The sequence below is a fragment of the Lepisosteus platostomus genome, chromosome 8 (genome assembly GCF_059453375.1).
Source record: "Lepisosteus platostomus isolate fLepPlt1 chromosome 8, fLepPlt1.hap1, whole genome shotgun sequence".
Taxonomy (NCBI): domain Eukaryota; kingdom Metazoa; phylum Chordata; class Actinopteri; order Semionotiformes; family Lepisosteidae; genus Lepisosteus; species Lepisosteus platostomus.
The window spans coordinates 60,413,750-60,432,598 of NC_142618.1; the positions used below are offsets into that span (position 1 = coordinate 60,413,750).

The following is an 18,849-nucleotide window of genomic DNA, read 5'->3' on the forward strand; positions in this document are numbered from 1 at the left end:
TGATCATGATGTCAGATAATTACATGCTTAGTTATAAAATCTAGTATCCAGTTTCATCTGTGCCATCACATCTGATGGTTTCGCAGCACAGTACTATTTGGTAATTATGGTGTAATGCAAAATCTGCATACAGGTTATAAGGACTTCGTTTTTCAATACTTTTTATACTTGTTTTCAAATCCGATTATTCTGTATTTACTCTGATTTTACCTAGATTTTTGACTCGGCAACCTTTCAAGAACAGTTTTAGATGCTGCAAGGGGCATATAAACCTTGTCAGTTATGGAAATTAAAATCAGTGCCTCAATTTATTTCCAGAAAGCTGGTTTTTACATTGAAACTACTGCAGCATTGGTGCCTCAGTCTTTCAGGTAGACAGTGTACATAGGGTGACAGGGTCATAGGGTCTTACTTCCACTTTCTGCATGAAAGCTGGGGTTTATGAACAAGGTGCACACAAGAAGGTCATGATGCTGTCTCAGAATAACTTGGAATGCAGTGTCACCTAGTAATTGCTAAAAAGTTGCAGTTTTTAGTGATTTGAGACTTATTAAATGACATAAAATAGTTGCAATATTCAATGCACAGAAGGATGGTGAAGCTAGTCATAGTTTTCCCCCTTCAGTGTTACCCAGTGTTGAGTCTCTCCTGGCTTTTTGAGCAGGTATTGTACCACCCACTCAATCCGGAAAAAACGTAAAATCCTCAGTTTTCGAAAAAGCATAAAGGTCGGCTGTAGTACTGACCTGTAACTCAGACTTCACCAAGCATTAAATCTTGGGGGGAAGAAAAATCTGAGAAACAGAAGAATTTGACCGTCTTACCCTCCTTTTTTGGACTGATGCAAACAATTATTTGACGTTAAACAAATTGGCATTCGTACTATAAACCGACGAAACTTTTCCTAGCCTGCTCGGGTCACTGGGTCACTCTCCGAGCAGAAACGATGGCTTCTGTGAAGACTGCTCCTATCGTGCTGCGAACCTCATTGCTGCACTAGTGCTTGCAGGCCTGTTTGCAGCTGCAGTCAAAGATTCCTTTGATGTCCTCGGCTGTGCAGTGTCCTGCAGCTGCCGTGAAACAGTGTGCTCTGAAAGCACGGAGAGCGGCGCTCGGGTTAATTCACGGCGTATCTTTCCAGCTGCCGGCTGGCACGAGTGCTTCGTGCTTGTTAAGCCTTGAAAAGAACCTTGAAGATGGGTGACGGATAGCCACGACGTCACAGACAAAATGGAACACGAAGGGAGTCATTACATTTGTCTGTGACTGTCTGTGGAATCAAAAAGCTAAATAAACTGTACATCTGCATCTCTGTGAGGCAGCTGGGTTCAGAACTCGAAGTTCTGGCTTTCCCCTCTTCTATCTCATGGGAACTTGTCGTCTGTGAGCTGCAAACACTTTCAGCTTGGTACTACCCACTGCGCTAAGAGGGGAAGAATTTGGCCACAGAGCCTTTACCGCGTGTGTGCCCTTGTATCTTTCACTGGGCTCAGATTTGTGTGAAACTACTGTTTGCTTGGCTTTGTTGATGCTTGTGTGCTGTGATGGGAAATCCGAATGTTCATCCCATTGGTGTTCATCATGAACAGAGTATCAATTCCAATTGCTTTTTCAATTTTCTTTTAACTTTCCAGGCCAAGTCGCCACAGTAGCGGTGATTGTAGCCCACCAGGCAAGATAATGGCTTGCAATAATGGTGATATTTTCCCTGCAGTGCACTGTGGACAGTGGATTCTCCGAGTTCCCCAAGCAAGTCATTCCCTTGAAGACACTAAACGCAGTTGCCTCTGTGCCCGTGATGTACTCATGGTCTCCTCTTCAACAAAATTTCATGGTAAAGTAGTGACTTTTGTTTTGGCCTGTCAATAGGGTACTAAGACTTTTATGGGGTTTGGGATTAATGTTAAGAAGTGCACGGAAATGAGATGGCTTGCGGAGCGGAGCATGTCAAAATGGGGATGTGTTTAAAAGATCACGTCTTCATAAAGGCTAGTTACAACTTGTAATATCTTATTGCTAAAACGCTCTTCTGACTTAAAGGCCACGCAGCACGTTGTATAATCGGTAGGGAAACAGATGCCTCGTGAGAATGATTTTGTTTCGTATAGTTAAGAAAAGAATGGGGTCAGAGCACAGTTTTTTGGGGGAAAGGGTGTGAATTTCTCCACTCTTTCAGCCTTTGCAGTTTTCTTTTTTGGCAGGGCAGATAGAGTAGTGGTACAGACATGAGTACTTCTCATTACTGCGGCTTTGAGAAATTGCTTTATTTCGGCTGTTTCGGCTGTAGGTGGAGGATGAGACTGTTTTGCACAATATCCCGTACATGGGTGATGAAATTCTGGATCAGGACGGCACCTTCATCGAGGAGCTCATTAAAAACTACGATGGCAAAGTGCATGGAGATCGAGGTGAGGGTGACCGAGAGGCGCTTGGGAGGTCTCGGCGTGCGCAGAGCCCCGTCCGATCGCGCTGAAGGTTGAGATGAAAGCTCGAAGTCTTTTTAAATCTGTCGTGAAGAATCGCGTTTCCTTTTTTTTTTTGTTTGTAACTCAGTTTTTGAATATGTTTTTGAATACCATGAAGAATGTGGCTTCATCAATGATGAGATCTTTGTGGAGCTTGTGAACGCTCTCAATCAGTACAGCGACAATGACGAGGAAGAGGAGGAGGAGGAGGAGGAGGATGAGGAGCAGCTGGAGAAAGTGGATCTGTGTGATGGGAACGACCCCAGAAAGGAGCAGACTCTGAGCACCGAAGGTAGAGCATGACTCTTACTGTCAGTCGTACAGGAGTCCGGATGACGTGCGCTTAATTACCACAGTCAGCTGAACCTGAACTCTTACAGTTTGACTTAACCGGTTGAACACATCCCTGCAGAGATCTTCTAAATAAAGAGCTCAAATCTTTGAAACGTCTGAACTAAAACCCTGTTTTGAAGTGAACGTCTTCCCAATTTTTTGAATGTCTAAATTTGAACGTTGGGGTTTTGGATTGGATTATAATGCTCAAGCGGGTCTCTGACGTCTTTTCACCACCGGGTTGCCATTTTTATTTTCAGGCAAAGAGCGGGACTTTTCTAAAAGGTTTCCCTCTGACAAGATATTCGAAGCCATTTCGTCCATGTTCCCAGACAAAGGCTCCCCGGAGGAGCTGAAAGAAAAGTAAGTCTTTCTGCCGACTTCCTGTCCGTGACTGGTGCTTGCACACTGCTCGTATTTCATTTTATCACCGTTTGCTGTCGCACTTTGTGGTTATGCCAGTTCATCGCGGACAGTACGCGGCTGATCGTCTGTGATGTGCTGTTGCTGATGCACATGACAATCCAGAACCACGCGCGGTGTGTGGGGCTGTGCTCTCACATGTCAGCGTAGTGTGTATGGTGGTTCATTTTTGAGTCTCTGCAGTCTGGGCAGCATCCCTTCCTCCCCCACCACCACCACCACCACCTTCCCTCACACCCACTGTGAGCTTTGTGCTTCACATAAGAGAAAAGGTCAGGAGGGATCTTGTGTGTCATGCAGAAGGGTGGAGCGACGTTCCTGCGCGATCTCACTCAGCCCGCGCACCCGCCTGTGTCTCTCAGGTACAAGGAGCTGACAGAGCAGCAGCTCCCCGGCGCCCTCCCCCCAGAGTGCACTCCCAACATCGACGGGCCGAACGCCAAGTCCGTCCAGCGGGAGCAGAGCCTGCACTCCTTCCACACGCTCTTCTGCAGGCGCTGCTTCAAGTACGACTGCTTCCTCCACCGTGAGTATCCCCGCGGCCTGTCCCCGGGGGGGGTGCTCATCCCGCCCCAGGAGGACGGGAGCCCTGGGGGACTATCGGGGAAAATAATTGCAGGCTCTCCGGGAGGCTGGCGGGAGGCCTCTGCAGAACGTTAACGTCCGAATTGAAAAGGGCAACTATGATTGCTTCCTTGCACGGCTATTCGAGTTTGCTTCGTTTTTGGTTTTAAAGATCCCCGCGAGCCTTAGAACTGCTAGGAGTACGAGCTGAAGACGTAAAGCCGGCTGACGCCAGTATTTTGTCTTGCCCTTTCTTTCCAGCTTTCCACGCAACTCCAAACACGTACAAACGCAAGAACATGGAGAACCTGGTTGACAGCAAACCCTGTGGCCCGGACTGCTACATGTATTTGGTGCAGGCAAGTTGTTTTCAAAATCCCACTCTGCACACAGTTGGCACCCCATGAAAGTGAGTCATTGCCCATGGTATAGTCCAGCCCCAGCTCCCAGAGGTTTGTCTTATATCTGAATAATGATGATAATTCATATTATGTGTTATAAAATGAACCCTTGGTTTGCTTTGAGTTCCACGTTTTGCAATAAGATAGCAAGGCGTACATTAAAAGCAGCATGTTGTGCACAAAGTTACATTTCCACTGGGAGGCAAAACCTTCATTCTGAATTAGCCCTGGAACTTGGCAAGGGAATTTTCCTTAAAGAACGAGACAACATGAGATAGGACCTAGCACAACTATTTAATCACAGTCCTCTACACCCTTTTATTTTCGGCCACAGAGCCTCAGTTAAAACGAGCCGTCGACTGCAGAGCGAATCAGGGTCCCAGTCATCAGTGACCGCAGAAGTTGCTTGAAAGTGTCCGATGAGCTTGAAGGGCAGGTGTGGCAGAGGGGAGAGTTTGAATTTGGATGAGCTCCAGACTCGGTCTGCACGCCCGCTTTACTTCCTCACGAGACTCTATGTGCTGTGAAGGAGCTGCTGCTTCTGGCAAATGGCGGGGTCATAAAGTGGGAGGTGTGTGGTTAGGGAGTGGTGACTGTCCTGTCCCTGAGCAATTCTCGTGTGTCTGGAGCTGGTGGGGTCAGGGTTAGGCATTGCGAACTGCGAGGTGCGTGATTAGGGAACAGTGACTGTCCTGTCCCTGAGCAGTTCTCGTGTGTCTGGAGCTGGTGGGGTCAGGGTTAGGCATTGCGAACTGCGAGGTGTGTGATTAGGGAACAGTGACTGTCCTGTCCCTGACGGTTCTCGTGTGTCTGGAGCTGGTGGGGTCAGGGTTAGGCATTGCGAACTGCGAGGTGCGTGATTAGGGAACAGTGACTGTCCTGTCCCTGAGCAGTTCTCGTGTGTCTGGAGCTGGTGGGGTCAGGGTTAGGCATTGCGAACTGCGAGGTGCGTGATTAGGGAACAGTGACTGTCCTGTCCCTGAGCAGTTCTCGTGTGTCTGGAGCTGGTGGGGTCAGGGTTAGGCATTGCGAACTGCGAGGTGTGTGATTAGGGAACAGTGACTGTCCTGTCCCTGACGGTTCTCGTGTGTCTGGAGCTGGTGGGGTCAGGGTTCGGCATTGCGAACTGCGAGGTGTGTGATTAGGGAACAGTGACTGTTCTGTCCCTGAGCAGTTCTTGTGTGTCTGGAGCTGGTGGGGTCAGGGTTAGGCATTGCGAACTGCGAGGTGTGTGATTAGGGAACAGTGACTGTCCTGTCCCTGAGCAGTTCTCGTGTGTCTGGAGCTGGTGGGGTCAGGGTTAGGCATTGCGAACTGCGAGGTGTGTGATTAGGGAACAGTGGCTGTCCTGTCCCTGACGGTTCTCGTGTGTCTGGAGCAGGACGGTATGCTGAGGGAGTACCCAGCTGGCCTGGCTGGGGAGAGGGCCAAGACCCCTTCGAAGCGCAGCACGGGCCGCCGCCGGGGCAGGCTCCCGAACAGCAACAGCCGGCCAAGCACCCCCACTGTCAACATGTCGGAAACCAAGGACACGGACAGCGACCGGGAGGCCAGCGGCGACCCCGGGGGTGACGCCAACGACAAGGACGACGACGACAAGAAGGAGGAGACCACCAGCTCCTCAGGTGCTGCGTCTTCGCCGCCGTCAGCTGGGGCACCTGCTGGAACTGCCTGTTTATAATTTCTCTCCCGGGACGCTAAGTGGGCATATATAAAAAAAAAAGATTAAAGCAAACCAAAGTCACCTTTCATCAACACTCTTTGATCAGATTGACTTCTCTTCAGAAGCGCTGGGGAGATTAACTTGCCTGTTTGAAACAAGGAGAATATGTAGGCTAGTTGGTGCATACCTCCATAAATCGGTTTAGCCATCTATACACCTCTATTTGATTGACTTTTTTTATTTCACAGTCGACTCAGTCTAAGAGAAGCATGGCTTTTAGTAATTAAGCCTTTTTGGGGGCGGAGTTATTCACCTCTTTGTGTCACTGGGCAGGAGGGCCTTGTACCACTGCTAACATCAGGCGTCTTTGCGTGTTTCTCTGGACAGAAGCCAACTCTCGCTGCCAGACCCCGGTGAAGCTAAAGCTGAGTTCTGAGCCCCCCGAGAATGTGGACTGGAGTGGCGCTGAGGCCTCCCTGTTCCGAGTGCTCATCGGCACCTACTACGACAACTTCTGTGCAATAGCCAGGCTGATTGGCACAAAGACCTGCAGACAGGTGAGACTCTCTCTCTCTGCCCTCGGGGAGGACGTCAGGGCCACCAAGATCACGTACATTTCTGAAGGCTGAAGCCACATTCGGTTCATTTTAAGTATAACTCATTAGAAATTTCTAACCAGGCTGTTTGACATAAACCAGTTTCGGAATAAATTGGTCACAACACCTCGCCTCACTTGTTTGAGATGTGTTTTAGTACGCACGAGATTCTTTGTGGCCTCACATCCGTTGACCTTGGTTTTCTTGTTTGCTTAGGTTTATGAGTTTAGGGTAAAAGAATCCAGTATTATTGCACGCGCTCCTGCAGAAGATGTAGATACTCCCCCAAGAAAGAAGAAGAGGAAGCACCGGTAGGAGATGCTCTTGTATTTTTGAGCGTTGCAATGTATAAAAGTCTCTACAGGTTTGCCCTGTAGCCTTGTGACACACACTTGGCTAACACCTGTCTTCTGTAACATGATCAAAATGTAACGTCTAGTTAGTGTCGTGTAAAATAGCATGCATCAGGTACCTAATTTTGTTTCTTTTGGTTATTGTTTTAGGTTGTGGGCTACGCATTGTAGAAAAATACAACTGAAAAAAGGTTTGTGGGTTTTATTAGAGAATCCAGCTGTATAATATGGATAAGTTCCCTTAGCCTTTCCTAAAGCAGAATTTCCTAAACCATTTTTATCAAGTTCTGATCATGCTCTTAACATAAAAAAAACGCTGAACCTTGCTTTACATTTTTACTTATAAAAAGAAAAAGGTCTGTGTGTTGTATAGAATTTCTTCAGATTCTCCAATCTGTGAACTCTTGAATGTTGAATGCTTCCAGATGGCTCCTCGAACCACGTGTATAACTACCAGCCCTGCGATCACCCCCGCCAGCCCTGCGACAGCTCCTGTCCTTGTGTCATTGCTCAAAACTTCTGCGAGAAGTTCTGCCAGTGCAGCTCCGAATGTGAGTGCAGCCAAGAGTGTCGGATTCGCTTCACACCCGCATCCCGTGCCTGCGTTCGGCTGCCCTCGGACACGGCTGGTCTCTGTAAAAGCGCGTGCCCTTCTCTGTGTTCGCCATGCGGTACGAGATCTCCCGTGTGTCGCGTCGGCCGTGAGAGAAGGGCTGCGCACAGACGCGATGTATGTGCGGGAGGAAAAGACCCTCCCGGGCGTTACGCTGTTGTGTTTTACACACGGTGTGCGCAGCATGCAGACGGGCCAGATGGCCTTGGCGCTTGGTGGTGCGAGGTGCTGACCTTATGTATGGGTGTCCAGTCCTTCCCTCCGGCGCCCCCGTTGTGTAGGCTCCGGCACCGAGGGTGCGAGACCCGGGTGTCCCGGCGCGGCTTGATGCCGCTGCCCCTCTGCTGAGCGGAGCGGCGCAGCTCGGAGGCCGCCGTGGCCCGGCCGACCGCTCCGCTGTGGGTCTGAGACCGCCCTGCTCTCCCCGCAGGCCAGAACCGCTTCCCCGGCTGCCGCTGCAAGGCCCAGTGCAACACCAAGCAGTGCCCCTGCTACCTGGCGGTGCGCGAGTGCGACCCCGACCTGTGTCTCACCTGCGGGGCGGCGGAGCACTGGGACAGCAAGAACGTCTCCTGCAAGAACTGCAGCATCCAGAGGGGCGCCAAGAAGGTGGGTGTGGTCTGCGGGGGTCTCCTCCGGGCGTGCGCTCCCGGGGGCTAGCGGCTGGGGTGTAGCAGATGGTATTGACTTACCACGCCATCTGGCCCAATTGTTATGCTTTGGTCCCCTTTTCGAAATTGTCATTCCGTTTTCCAAGGTTAAACGGCGTGAACAGATATTTTCCGGGCGGAAAGGGGGAGGAAAAGGTCGCCACACCCGAAGAAGGCCCACAGCCGAGACATTCTCTTTTCTCTCCCTTTCCGTGTGGAGTGAATCTTGACCTGTTCCTTTGCAGCCTATGCTAGCTCCAACTCAAACTTTATAAACAGATATATTTGATTTAGTCATTTAAGGGGTCTGTCAGAGGTTTTTGTTGTAGAAGCTCCCCAGTTATTTCTGGAGCACATTCCAAAGATAGCAGGGAGCTTACAGCTTCTCAAGTTCTGGAGAAATGAAAGCCTTGAAGAATGGGGGTACTTGTCATGTATATGAACAGAGATTTAGTTAATCTAGAATTTTTTTCAGGATTTTAAGAATAAGTTTGCGTCTTCTCAGTTTCCCTTAAGAGGCTTTGCCTGACTATTCCATGTTCAATGAAGTAGGGACTCTTAAATGTAGTGCTTTGTTGTGCAGGAACATATTCTTTAGGTTCTGTGGTACCTGCTGTATTGTAAATCCAACTTGCAGAGGAAGTATCTGCGTCCTGTCTTGGTGGGGGAAGAGTCACGCTGGTCTCATCTCTCTCGCTTCAGCACTTGCTGCTGGCTCCCTCTGACGTGGCCGGGTGGGGCATTTTCATCAAGGAGCCGGTGCAGAAGAACGAGTTCATCTCCGAGTACTGCGGAGAGGTCAGTGTCATCTTCAGCGGCTGGTTCTCTTGCTGTGTTTTGTGCACACTGACATGTGGTCCTGATTTTGCAGACTCAATATCTGCCTAAAAGATACGGAAACATTTCAGTAAATGCACCGTTGTTTGTACTCAAACCTTTTCTTAATGTTATACAGAACTTTTGCACCATGAAGTTAACCTATGAATAAAAAGACACTAATTATTCAACATAGACTGGAACACATTCCAGCGTTCTGCAATGATCACACTTCCCACTGGGAGAATGTCTCTGTATTTAACTTACCAGTGTGTGTTATCAGTTTAATTACTTTAGAAATAGTTCACTTCATTGGGAAAAAGAAAACATGTTTTATGTTAAAGATGTAGGATTAAAAAAAATCAGATTACTGGTGACAATATATGACATAGTAGAGTATATTCTTGCTATAGGAGCTGTATAAAGATTTCCCACTGTGTCTGTTGAACCTAAAGCCCCAAAAGGGACTGAACAAAACCCTTTAGCCGTACTGTATGTATATATATATACAGCAATAGTGTATTTGTAGGTGAATATTTTACAGGTGCTCTTTTTTAACTTTTGAATTGCAGATCATTTCCCAGGATGAAGCGGACCGTCGCGGGAAGGTGTACGATAAGTACATGTGCAGCTTCTTATTCAACTTGAACAACGGTAGGTGGTCGTCCCACCAGATGATTGTCTTCTTCCAACGGGTATGTCTCTCCTCACGAGTGTCAGCTGAGACTCCTTTTTTCCCCCAGACTTTGTTGTGGATGCGACGCGCAAGGGCAACAAGATTAGATTCGCCAACCACTCTGTTAACCCAAACTGCTATGCAAAAGGTAAAAGGTGTTTTTTTTTTCCTTTGTACTGTGGAATAAATAAGAACGTACCTGCTTTGAGGTGATGAGAGGGCGGTAGACTAGTGACAAAGTGTGGTGACTTCAGATTTCTCCCTCTGATGCAGTAATGATGGTGAATGGAGATCACAGAATAGGTATATTCGCAAAGAGAGCCATACAGACGGGTGAAGAACTTTTCTTTGACTACAGGTAAGGCACGATCTGCAAGTGCTAATTCATTTGTGGGGCTAAACGTCCTTTCTTATGCGATCACTAGCCACTGGAACTACAGAAGGTGTTTAAATGTACTCATACATCATTGTAATTTTGAAAGAGGAGTAAAATATTTCCTCGTGTTTGCTGCCCTGAGTACACAGTCTAATAAGAGGTGGGAAGCTGTGTCAGCATGCGTAGGCTGCAAAGGAACAAGTAAAGGTTTATTTCATGCTGAAAAGAGAAGAAAAGCACTATAACGACAACATCTGTAAAGGATGTGCTCACACCCAACGAAGGCTCCACAGATGAAACGTTTTCATTTCTTCTCTCTTCAGCACGGAATAAACCTCTACTTGTTCCTAATAAAATACAGCAATATATTATTACCTGTTACGCTTTGGACAGTGTTACTCTAGTATAATTTTAATATTTAAAAATATATTGGCCAAAGCTGCAGCATAACAGTATTTTGGGGTTGGAGTACTGCTCACAGTGTTCAGTTCATCAAAACCCAGCATTTTATGTTGCAATAAAACTGTAGGGCCTCTGTACGCCTCTGAAGAACTACTTCTGCAGTGTCAGACACCGTGGTTTCTTAAAGCGACGCATCTAGGCTTCAACTCTTGAATCCATTTCCAAACCTGGATACTAGCAAAATCCTGCTTTTATACAACACCCTTTTCCTTACGTTGGCTTTTTTCCCCCCTGTTTTCAGGTACAGCCAAGCAGACGCTCTCAAGTATGTGGGTATTGAAAGAGAAATGGAGATTCCATGAACCCATCTACCTCCTCCTCAGCCAATGCCTTACCTTTTTCAGGAATTTTTAGTACACAGTACATTTTAAAGGATGTTTGATACACACGGAGCTTGTAGGGTTATATGAATACTGGTTCTGATAGTAATTTATAAATTTTCAGAATTATTTTTTTTAGGACCTCCCCTCCTTAAACAACTGCAAGTTTTTTCTTCTTCTTCCAGTCAAAGGGTCTTTTTTTGGGGGGGGTTGTCGCATCAGTCTAGAAATGTGGCACCATTTTTAACAAAAAAATACTTGAACCTTCATTCCAGTGTTTACAGCCATCTGCAGGAACACACTGCAAGTCAGACCCTGGTCTGCGTCAGGCCAGTAATGCTACTTTGTGCGAGTTTCTTTTTTTTTTTTTTGTCTTGGCTCTCAAATGTTGATCCTGCCATTTCCTGCACCAATAAAGGAGGAGAAAGGCACTTTTGTGGCGGTTCGAGTAAGTACCCTGTTTACACTGACCCCGTGGTTAGGTCGGCTCTCGGTGGGCTCGTGACCGCGCGGGTCCGGCTCTGATCCGCCCTGCAGCCTCGCCCGGGCCCTGCCCAGTGCGCCGCCCGTCTCGGCGAGGCCGCAGGGCACCGCCGGCGGTCACATGGCCCTCCGCCAGAAAGATCTGTCTGTCGCGGTCCTTACAGTGGCATTGTGTGCCTTTCCTTTCAAGCTGTGTGGTTTACTTTTGAACTACAAGGCAAAATTTTAAACAGATGGGTCACTCCAGTGCCAGAGGACCTAGTAATGACTTAATTGGACTAATAGTTTAGTAATATAATTGGTCTGCTTGTTTGGTATTTACTTAATTGGATTACTTATGTGGATACGAAGTCGAATCTCCTGTGCTTTTTAGTCATAATCCATAATTGGGAAAAATTGCTGCAAGGCCTCCATCCTTGAATGTTGGAGTTGTCCCTGGTTTAAACTCTTATTTAACTTAAATTCCCACATAGCCTGCAGAACTCGTGCTAGTCTGTGGTCGACAATGGAATTTACTATACAAAAAAATGAGCCAAACATGGAGGTCCTTTAATAATAAGTCTCCAAAACAGTCATGAGAGGAGTTTTGTATGCCGTTGAGAAAAACGTTTAGTATGGATTTTTTTTTAAGTGGGATCCTGCTTGTTAATTCCAGTTTTGCTTTTTAATGACTTACCTTTTCTAATATTTAGAACTAAGTGTTTGATTTCCAGAAATTTAAGATGAGTAATAGATCAATGCAGCTGTTTAGCCGCTCCATCTCCTTTGCAATAACAAGCCCCCAGCAGAAAACGTTCTTTCTGTGGAAAAAATGTGGATCGACTAAAACCGCAACAGTCCAATCGAGCTGCCGTTTATACAAGACAGAGAGCAGGGATAGTAAACTTTGACAGCTCTTATCCGTGTTTTCTTCTGGAGGCACGCCATGTGACCCGATGACTAAGCACTTCGGTGGAAATAGAAACTTGTAAATCATGTTCTTGTGCGTTTGCGAGGGTGTAATGGGAGGGGGCGGTGCAATGGAACTGGGAGTTTTTTGTTTTCCCCCCATAACCATTGAAAAGCGGAAATGAGGGGTGTCCAGTTGCCGAAGGTACCGCGCGAGGGACAAACGGAAGTAGGTTGTGCTGGGACAAGCTTTGTAATGATTTCTTAAGAATGATAAGATGCAGAGCAAGAGGGCAAGGTTTTGGCTCGCGAACCGTTCCCTTTTGCCAAGCTAAAAGATCCTAAATCAGAACAGCGACAAATGATAATTACTTTGCATAAGCTTTAGGTCATTAAGGAGGGGTTAAGCCCTACTGTAGAACAGACAAGTAGCTAAAAGATAGCTAGAGGCAATATGCAGACCACACTATTTAAAAAGAACTGATGACTCAAAGGAGTTTGAGAACTGTATATAAATAGTTATGCTCTAAATTAAGACTTGCGACTGGACTTGTCCAGCATTAAAAATAAACAGTGGGAGGAAAAAAGCCCACCTTTTCGGTTGTAGTTATTTTTCCATACGAGTTCTTCACATGAGCTGGGACCATGTGTGCGATGTTTTTGCTCAATAAAAAGTAAATGGATATTTCTAGTTAGTGCTTGTTTGCTTTTTAAGGGATTTACAACTCCTAGCTTTTTAATAGTTGAGGTGAATCCCATGGTCAGACTTTCAGACATGTTTTTACTGGGTTCATGCATGAGGGTCCTCAGTAGAAACAGGACATAAGTATGAGTTTTTTTCACCTAACAATGGTCAGGCGCAGCTCGTCAGTGTAAATGGGGTACTAGACTGATGAAATTGAAAAGATGTGAAAAGGACAGCTGGTACTGGAGCTGCAGGGTTCTGTTTTCAAAGGAGAAAACGACATGCATTTGAAAACCATCGCAGACCAGCCATTTGAATGCACAGGGGTTTGTCAGTGAGGAGAGTTCATGGCGGCGATGAAGAATGCCACTGAAAAGACTATGAATGAATCTCTGAAGTGCTGCTCATGTTCCGCTGTCACTCTGCACAGGACTTTGTTGAGAAGAATAAGTTTGAGCAGAAGTAATTTTCATGAATGAACTGTGTACAATTGAACCGTTTTGCGTCAGTCATGGTGAACAACTCCCATTGGGCCTGGCTCTCTGCGTTTTTTCATTACAGCTCAGCTCCTTCGGGTGTGGCCCGGATGAATTAATGGGCTTAATTGGAGCCCTTTGGGTGTTGCTGGCTTAAAGAAACCCCGAGACATGTTAAATGGCCCAGTGGCTTTTCCTAAGAGCAGGTCTCCTGGGATTCAGACTCCTTTGCCCAAGGTCAGTTCTCCCTCCTTCCCCTGCTCTGCTGCGTGTGGGGGCTGCAGGGTCGAGGTGGGGGAAGGACATGCCATCCTGTCTGAAGCTCTGGGTGCCTTCAGGATGGGCGCAGGTCGTTGTCGGAAAGCCACGCGGGTCTGTCCAAGCAGAGCAGCTGTGAATGCGTGCCCAGCCATGGTCTGTGGGCTCAATACCACGCTTTCTGGATCAGACGTGGTGTGTGAAGTCGCCCCCAAAGCAGGGCTGAAACTGATCACGGGCTGTAGCAAGTAGGGTTCCGGCAGGGATAAGATGAGATCCGAATTTCCGAAGTTTACAGCCGAGAGAAGGCCATTAAGCCTATCAAGCTCATTTGGGAGTTTATAGCTAATTGATCTAAGTATCTGTCTCTGGTTTCTTTCATGAAACAGCTGGATATTGGCTTCAACGACATGGCTGGGTAGCCTGCTCTAGAATCTCGTAACCCACAAAGTAGTCTGACTTTGTTTTAAATCTGAACTTTGCGGTCTTTGAGAATAAGCCTGCTTGCTCTGTGGAGCAGGAGTCCCCATTCCTGGTTCCAGACAGCCTGGAGTCGCTGGGGGTTTCTAGGTCCTGCTGAAGCTGCAGCACCTGAGAAGCTGGGACGTGCTGCATTGATCTCATTAAGCCAGTAATGAACTGAGCTGGAACAGAAATGCGTGGAGGACCTGGACTGAACATCTGTCCAACGTCGGAGAAGGAGGAAGATCACCGCGCCAAGAGGGTTATCAGGGCACTGTCGGGAATGTCAGCGTATTGCGGCGGGTTTTGAAGTGGCGTTGGCTTTCTCTGCCGTTTGAACGGTATGGGGGTCCAGCTACAGCTTCTCCAGCTCAAAATAAGTCTTGGGGAGGAGTGGAGAAGAGCTGAGCGGACTGCTAAGAACAGTGTGGCTTCAGCAGTGATGTGCAGACTCTGTTATCTGGAAAAATATTGAGGTTTGTACCTCTTGTCTATATTGGAGATGTGCTGCCCAGGCAAGGCCACAACGAACCGGACAGAGGCACTTCTCTATTTGTTAACGAACATGAGAAACCTGTGTCATGGGGGGGGCTTGTAATGTCTGGGTTACGTGCAAATGTCTTGAAGGTTTTCAATCTGTTTGCATTTCAAGTTCTGAGCCTGAAGTTATTTTATTTAAATGCCTTTGATTTTCCTGTGAGAGTCTAACTCGAGTTAGTCTTGATATTAGAGAATTTTCCTATATTCACATATTCCTGTGAAGATCCCCGATTCCCTCCGCCCCCGGAAATATAACATTTCTAACTTATTCCTGTTTCAATGCAAGATAGTCAGTCTCCCTTTATTTCCGCCAATGTCGTGTCATTTTAAATCTAAGCAGTTTGTTCTCCTCAGGATTTTCATTGAAGATTCCTTTGTAACCATTCCACCACTGATACTGGTGATGCCTCTAAATACAAGGTGCTGGATTTTCAGTGTTTACAGGTGTAGTGTTGCTTAAATAAATTGAATTTTGACAAACATCTAAAAAACATTCAGTCTACATTTCATGCGGTTTGGGGCGGGCTTTTGTGTTCAGTGTGCTGCAGGATGTCGTAGAAAGGCATCTCTCTCAGCCAGAGGTCTTGCCATTCATTCACACGAATTGGGCAGTAATTGGTTCAATTAATATAACTCAAGTGGACCTGGAACCAAGACCTTGTAATTCTTGTTCAGACCACCTCTTGGTCCGATAACCACTGCAGTAGGTATCGATGCACTACAGCCGGCTTGTTAAGCTATTCAGTTCAGAGTCCTTGCAGATTCTTCTGCAGCCCAAAGAAGATGGGTACTGAGCTAAAGGTCATGTTTATGGAACGCAATTCCTGATTTCTGGTGAGTAATTCCCGTTTGTGTTTGCGTTCGAGTCAACATCTCGGTGTGCTTCTGGATCTGTACCGCTGTGACAGCTTGAAAGTGAAGTGAAAGCTGAAATAGCTCTTAGTTGGCATGAAAGCTGCAGAAGTATCCCAGCTTTGAAAGTTATGCCCACGGGGTTTCTTTCCGAGAAAGGTCACGGAGTGGGCTTTTTACTTTGGTGCTGGGAGATAGCAGGGAGGATCCATGAGCTGCTGTGAGACTGCAACAGCTCCGACCCCAGCAGAACGCCACGAAGTAGTGCTGCTGGTTGAATTGGGCTACGTGATGAGCTGTAGGCGGTTTCGGTGAGGCGGGTTAAAGGAAAAGCCAGAGTCGTACCTTTGCCCCTGCAGTTCACCGGTACAAGAGTGCAAACCCAGCTCGGTCAGAATGGCAATGACCCGCTTGCTGGCACAGGTGACTTCAGTGAGCCATGGCGGAAAGGGAAACGCCATTTATGAAAGGAACAGAGCAGGGAAGAGGCGAGTTAGTGAAGAAGCGTTGAATAAGGCTGGTCTTAAAGTTCACGATTGGTGAACCACAGTAGTGGCACCAAAGTCTCATTTAAGAGTAATTTTTCAGTGCTGACTGCAGTCCTTCAGTTCATTCAGAGACCTTCCCTCAGCAGCAGTTGAAGGGATTACTGTGAAGTTGCACAGTGGGGTGAGGATACGGTGAACTGACCTTAGTCAGCACTTCGCACATTCAGTTTGCCATAATCAGCCGCTTTTTCCTCATGGACTTCCCAGGCTGTTCTGCTTCACTGAGCTCATCCGCTAAACCGGACAGTGTGCTGTGATTGTTTCAGCCTCAAGGATAGGCATGTCCTGTTCCAACAGCAGAAGGACTTCTTGAAATATATTTTTTAAAAAAAAACTCCTGCAAGGACATGGAAATGGATTTGTACAGAAATTCTGAACATTTCAATTTCATTTAAAACAAAAATATTTTTTGTTAACATCAAGAACCTTCCAGATTCAATTGTATGATAAATGTTAAAAAAATACATTTTAGTAGGTGGTGACTCATAAATGCATAACACATTTAAAATAGTGAGTCTAGGACGTACTGTGGAGACCTACTCTTTTCCTCTTGCACGGGAGTCGTGCTGAATGGCTCAGTCGTGGCTCGGCGGGGACTGCTGTTGCCTTGTTCCGTCGGCAGGGGGGACCTACACAGACCACAGGGTGAGCGCCCCCTGCTGGCCCCACTAACACCTCTTCCAGCAGCAACCTTAGTTTTTCCCAGGAGTCTCCCATCCAGGTACTGGCCAGGCTCACACCTGCTGAGCTTCAGTGGGCTGCCAGCTGTGAATTGCAGTGATATGGCTGCTGGCTAAAAAAGCAGTTCCCTCCTTTTCGTTTGAAGTCAGCTGAAAGGGGGGGGTCTCGCCAGAAGCACCTGACAGCAGTGGGATTCGAACCCACGAAAAGACTGGAGCCTTAATCCAGCGCCTAAGACCGCTCGGCCACACTACCTGCTCTGCCCATTAAGCTTAAGCTAATATACCACACAGCAGGGTCAAATTAGCCACATTCACGTTTCATCAAGTCCACCCCTGTACCGTCTTGCCCTCTACTACAGCTTGTATCATCTACGGTTGAAGGTTCTCCTCTCCTTTGCATGATAACGTACTTGTGCACGAGCTCGACGTTAATTAAAATAACAACATGGAGCAACTAAAACAGTCATCTTACAAACTTGAAGCAACCAGCTGACCGGCGCTCCCACCCCAGAGCCATGTAACCGGGCGGAACAGCCCGTGCGGGTCAGCGGGCACTCGGGCAGGCGGCAGGGAAGCGATCCGCTTCACGACCCCGCTCCGCTGTGCACCTACTGCGAAGAGAGGCTCTCGACCAACCTCGGCTGTTTCCTCCCTTCCGCTCTTCCACCTGAAGCCCTCGTCCTCCAGACACGGCCGAGAGCAAGCGAAGGGCAAAGCCGTCAAGGACGAGACTCCACGTGATATTATTTCTACTGCAATAATGCGAAACGAGGCTTATACTTTTAAGTGCTTTTGCACTTGCATACAGAATTAAATAAGAAGTTATGCTGTTTAAATAATTACATTACCGATACATGTTAATACAGTATACTGAGCATTTAAGGAAAAAGTCACATTCACTTAATAGGCACAAATACTTTACTAATTAGGTGTCATTTTGTTTTTCATGACTGACCCTATATTCTAGCGATTTTGAATGCTGCTTGAGAACTAGATTTCCTCATGAAGAAGTTGTGCTGTGATTGAACCTGCTGAACAGCCTGTTGCAAATCAATGGACAAAAAACCCAGAGAGGCCGCCCTGCTGATCAAGGGAACGCCCTCTGGCCGCTGGGCACAGTCACCTCACCGCCAGGCTGCTCTCAGTCAGTTTCTCCATCTGGGAAGAGGTCCCAGCTCCACAGCTCGTCTCTGGAAAGACCCAGGCCAAGACCCCCCCGGGGTACCTCTGACAATTACTGCTCCCTTACGGTGTTCAATGACTGATTCCCATCCCCTTTAAAGAACAGCCCACCAGCCATCCACAAGAATGGAGATGAAAACAACCTTACAGAAACTTTTAATTTTTATTTTTCACACAATTAAAAAATGAACGCCACTATACAAATGGTTTTCTTGTAGCAGGTAACAATGCAGATCACACAGGTCTAAGGGCCCATTCCCACACTCTAGTATGCTCTCTGAAAGTGCTGCCAAAATTGCATTCATAAATTACTTTTATTTTTAAATGTATTTAACTTAAATTGCAACCGCCACTAAAAGCAGCAGTCATTTTTTCTTTTTCATAGCGGTTTAATTTCATGTTTTAGTTTTTGCTTATATGCAGATAGGCAGTAGCATGCAACCCCTGACGCAGGTGGTTTTTGGATCCGGTCTGTAATGTCGAGTTCGCTAGGTAAGAGTAGAGGTCTGTGTCCATATTTACACATTAAAATGCAGAGATCGATCCTGAGCAGTTCGGGTGTGAATTTCGGACACTGGCTGGCAGCTTTCCCCAGTCTCGGAGTTTAAAGGGAGATCCGGCTCGGTGGCCCCAGCGAGCTGCAAACGGAGATTCAGACTGCGTTCTCTTCCGTTCTTTCCCGCTCTGTGCTCACATTCCTAAACGCTGGCCGAATGTCAAAAGGAATGAAGTTTATTACTCAGACACTTCGAAAAAAAAAAAAGAAAAAATTAAAACAGGGAGAAAAAAAAAACATTTAAGCCAAGTAGCTGTAGGTATCCTTTTCTCCATCGACGCGTTCTAAATATTCCTTTTCTATCAGTATGTCGATGCATTTCTGGGGGCGAAAAAAAAAACAGAAAAGTGGAAATGAGCAAAAAAAATAAAGGCAGGAGAGAGCAACAGTTTAAAGACTCACTCCACAAGGACGTTAATAATAGATAACGCCACAACTCTAACCTGCCCTCCTACCCAGCCTGCCCGTGTTCATTCTCAGCACGGACTCCAACAGCAAGCACTGAAGCAGCCCCAGGGAAAATCA

The 18,849-nt window shown here is 47.0% G+C and overlaps 2 protein-coding genes, 2 long non-coding RNA genes and 1 other non-coding gene across 10 annotated transcripts in view; 1 reads left to right on the forward strand and 4 right to left on the reverse strand.

Moving 5' to 3' along the window:
- Window positions 1-14,994, forward strand: part of ezh2 (enhancer of zeste 2 polycomb repressive complex 2 subunit) — a 27,813-nt gene extending 12,819 nt beyond the window's left edge. For 3 of the 4 annotated variants that reach the window (XM_088644170.1, XM_088644169.1, XM_088644168.1), the window contains 17 exons: window positions 1,715-1,834; window positions 2,288-2,408; window positions 2,554-2,757; window positions 3,059-3,161; window positions 3,584-3,747; window positions 4,047-4,144; window positions 5,568-5,811; window positions 6,237-6,406; window positions 6,662-6,756; window positions 6,949-6,989; window positions 7,224-7,349; window positions 7,842-8,020; window positions 8,764-8,859; window positions 9,450-9,531; window positions 9,621-9,701; window positions 9,827-9,911; window positions 10,633-14,994. In XM_088644170.1, coding sequence (XP_088500296.1) covers window positions 1,715-1,834; window positions 2,288-2,408; window positions 2,554-2,757; window positions 3,059-3,161; window positions 3,584-3,747; window positions 4,047-4,144; window positions 5,568-5,811; window positions 6,237-6,406; window positions 6,662-6,756; window positions 6,949-6,989; window positions 7,224-7,349; window positions 7,842-8,020; window positions 8,764-8,859; window positions 9,450-9,531; window positions 9,621-9,701; window positions 9,827-9,911; window positions 10,633-10,693 — 2,070 coding nt within the window. In that variant the 3' untranslated portion in view covers window positions 10,694-14,994. The remainder of the gene's footprint in view (window positions 1-1,714; window positions 1,835-2,287; window positions 2,409-2,553; window positions 2,758-3,058; window positions 3,162-3,583; window positions 3,748-4,046; window positions 4,145-5,567; window positions 5,812-6,236; window positions 6,407-6,661; window positions 6,757-6,948; window positions 6,990-7,223; window positions 7,350-7,841; window positions 8,021-8,763; window positions 8,860-9,449; window positions 9,532-9,620; window positions 9,702-9,826; window positions 9,912-10,632) is intronic. The other variant, XM_088644171.1, reaches the window with a different exon arrangement.
- LOC148657647 (uncharacterized) lies at window positions 4,480-7,842 on the reverse strand. The gene is made up of 2 exons (XR_015941028.1): window positions 7,645-7,842; window positions 4,480-5,883 (listed from the first exon to the last, which is right to left on the reverse strand). It is a non-coding gene; the product is annotated as an uncharacterized LOC148657647 (long non-coding RNA).
- On the reverse strand, window positions 8,857-16,527 carry LOC148657648 (uncharacterized). Its single transcript, XR_015941027.1, has 3 exons — window positions 16,046-16,527; window positions 15,701-15,782; window positions 8,857-8,945 (listed from the first exon to the last, which is right to left on the reverse strand). It is a non-coding gene; the product is annotated as an uncharacterized LOC148657648 (long non-coding RNA).
- Window positions 16,528-16,763: 236 nt separating this feature from the next.
- Window positions 16,764-16,839, reverse strand: trnal-aag (transfer RNA leucine (anticodon AAG)). The gene has a single exon. It is a non-coding gene; the product is annotated as a tRNA-Leu (tRNA).
- Window positions 16,840-17,912: 1,073 nt separating this feature from the next.
- Window positions 17,913-18,849, reverse strand: part of cul1b (cullin 1b) — a 40,659-nt gene continuing 39,722 nt past the window's right edge. For all 3 annotated transcript variants that reach the window (XM_088644167.1, XM_088644165.1, XM_088644166.1), the window contains one exon: window positions 17,913-18,645. In XM_088644167.1, coding sequence (XP_088500293.1) covers window positions 18,565-18,645 — 81 coding nt within the window. In that variant the 3' untranslated portion in view covers window positions 17,913-18,564. The remainder of the gene's footprint in view (window positions 18,646-18,849) is intronic.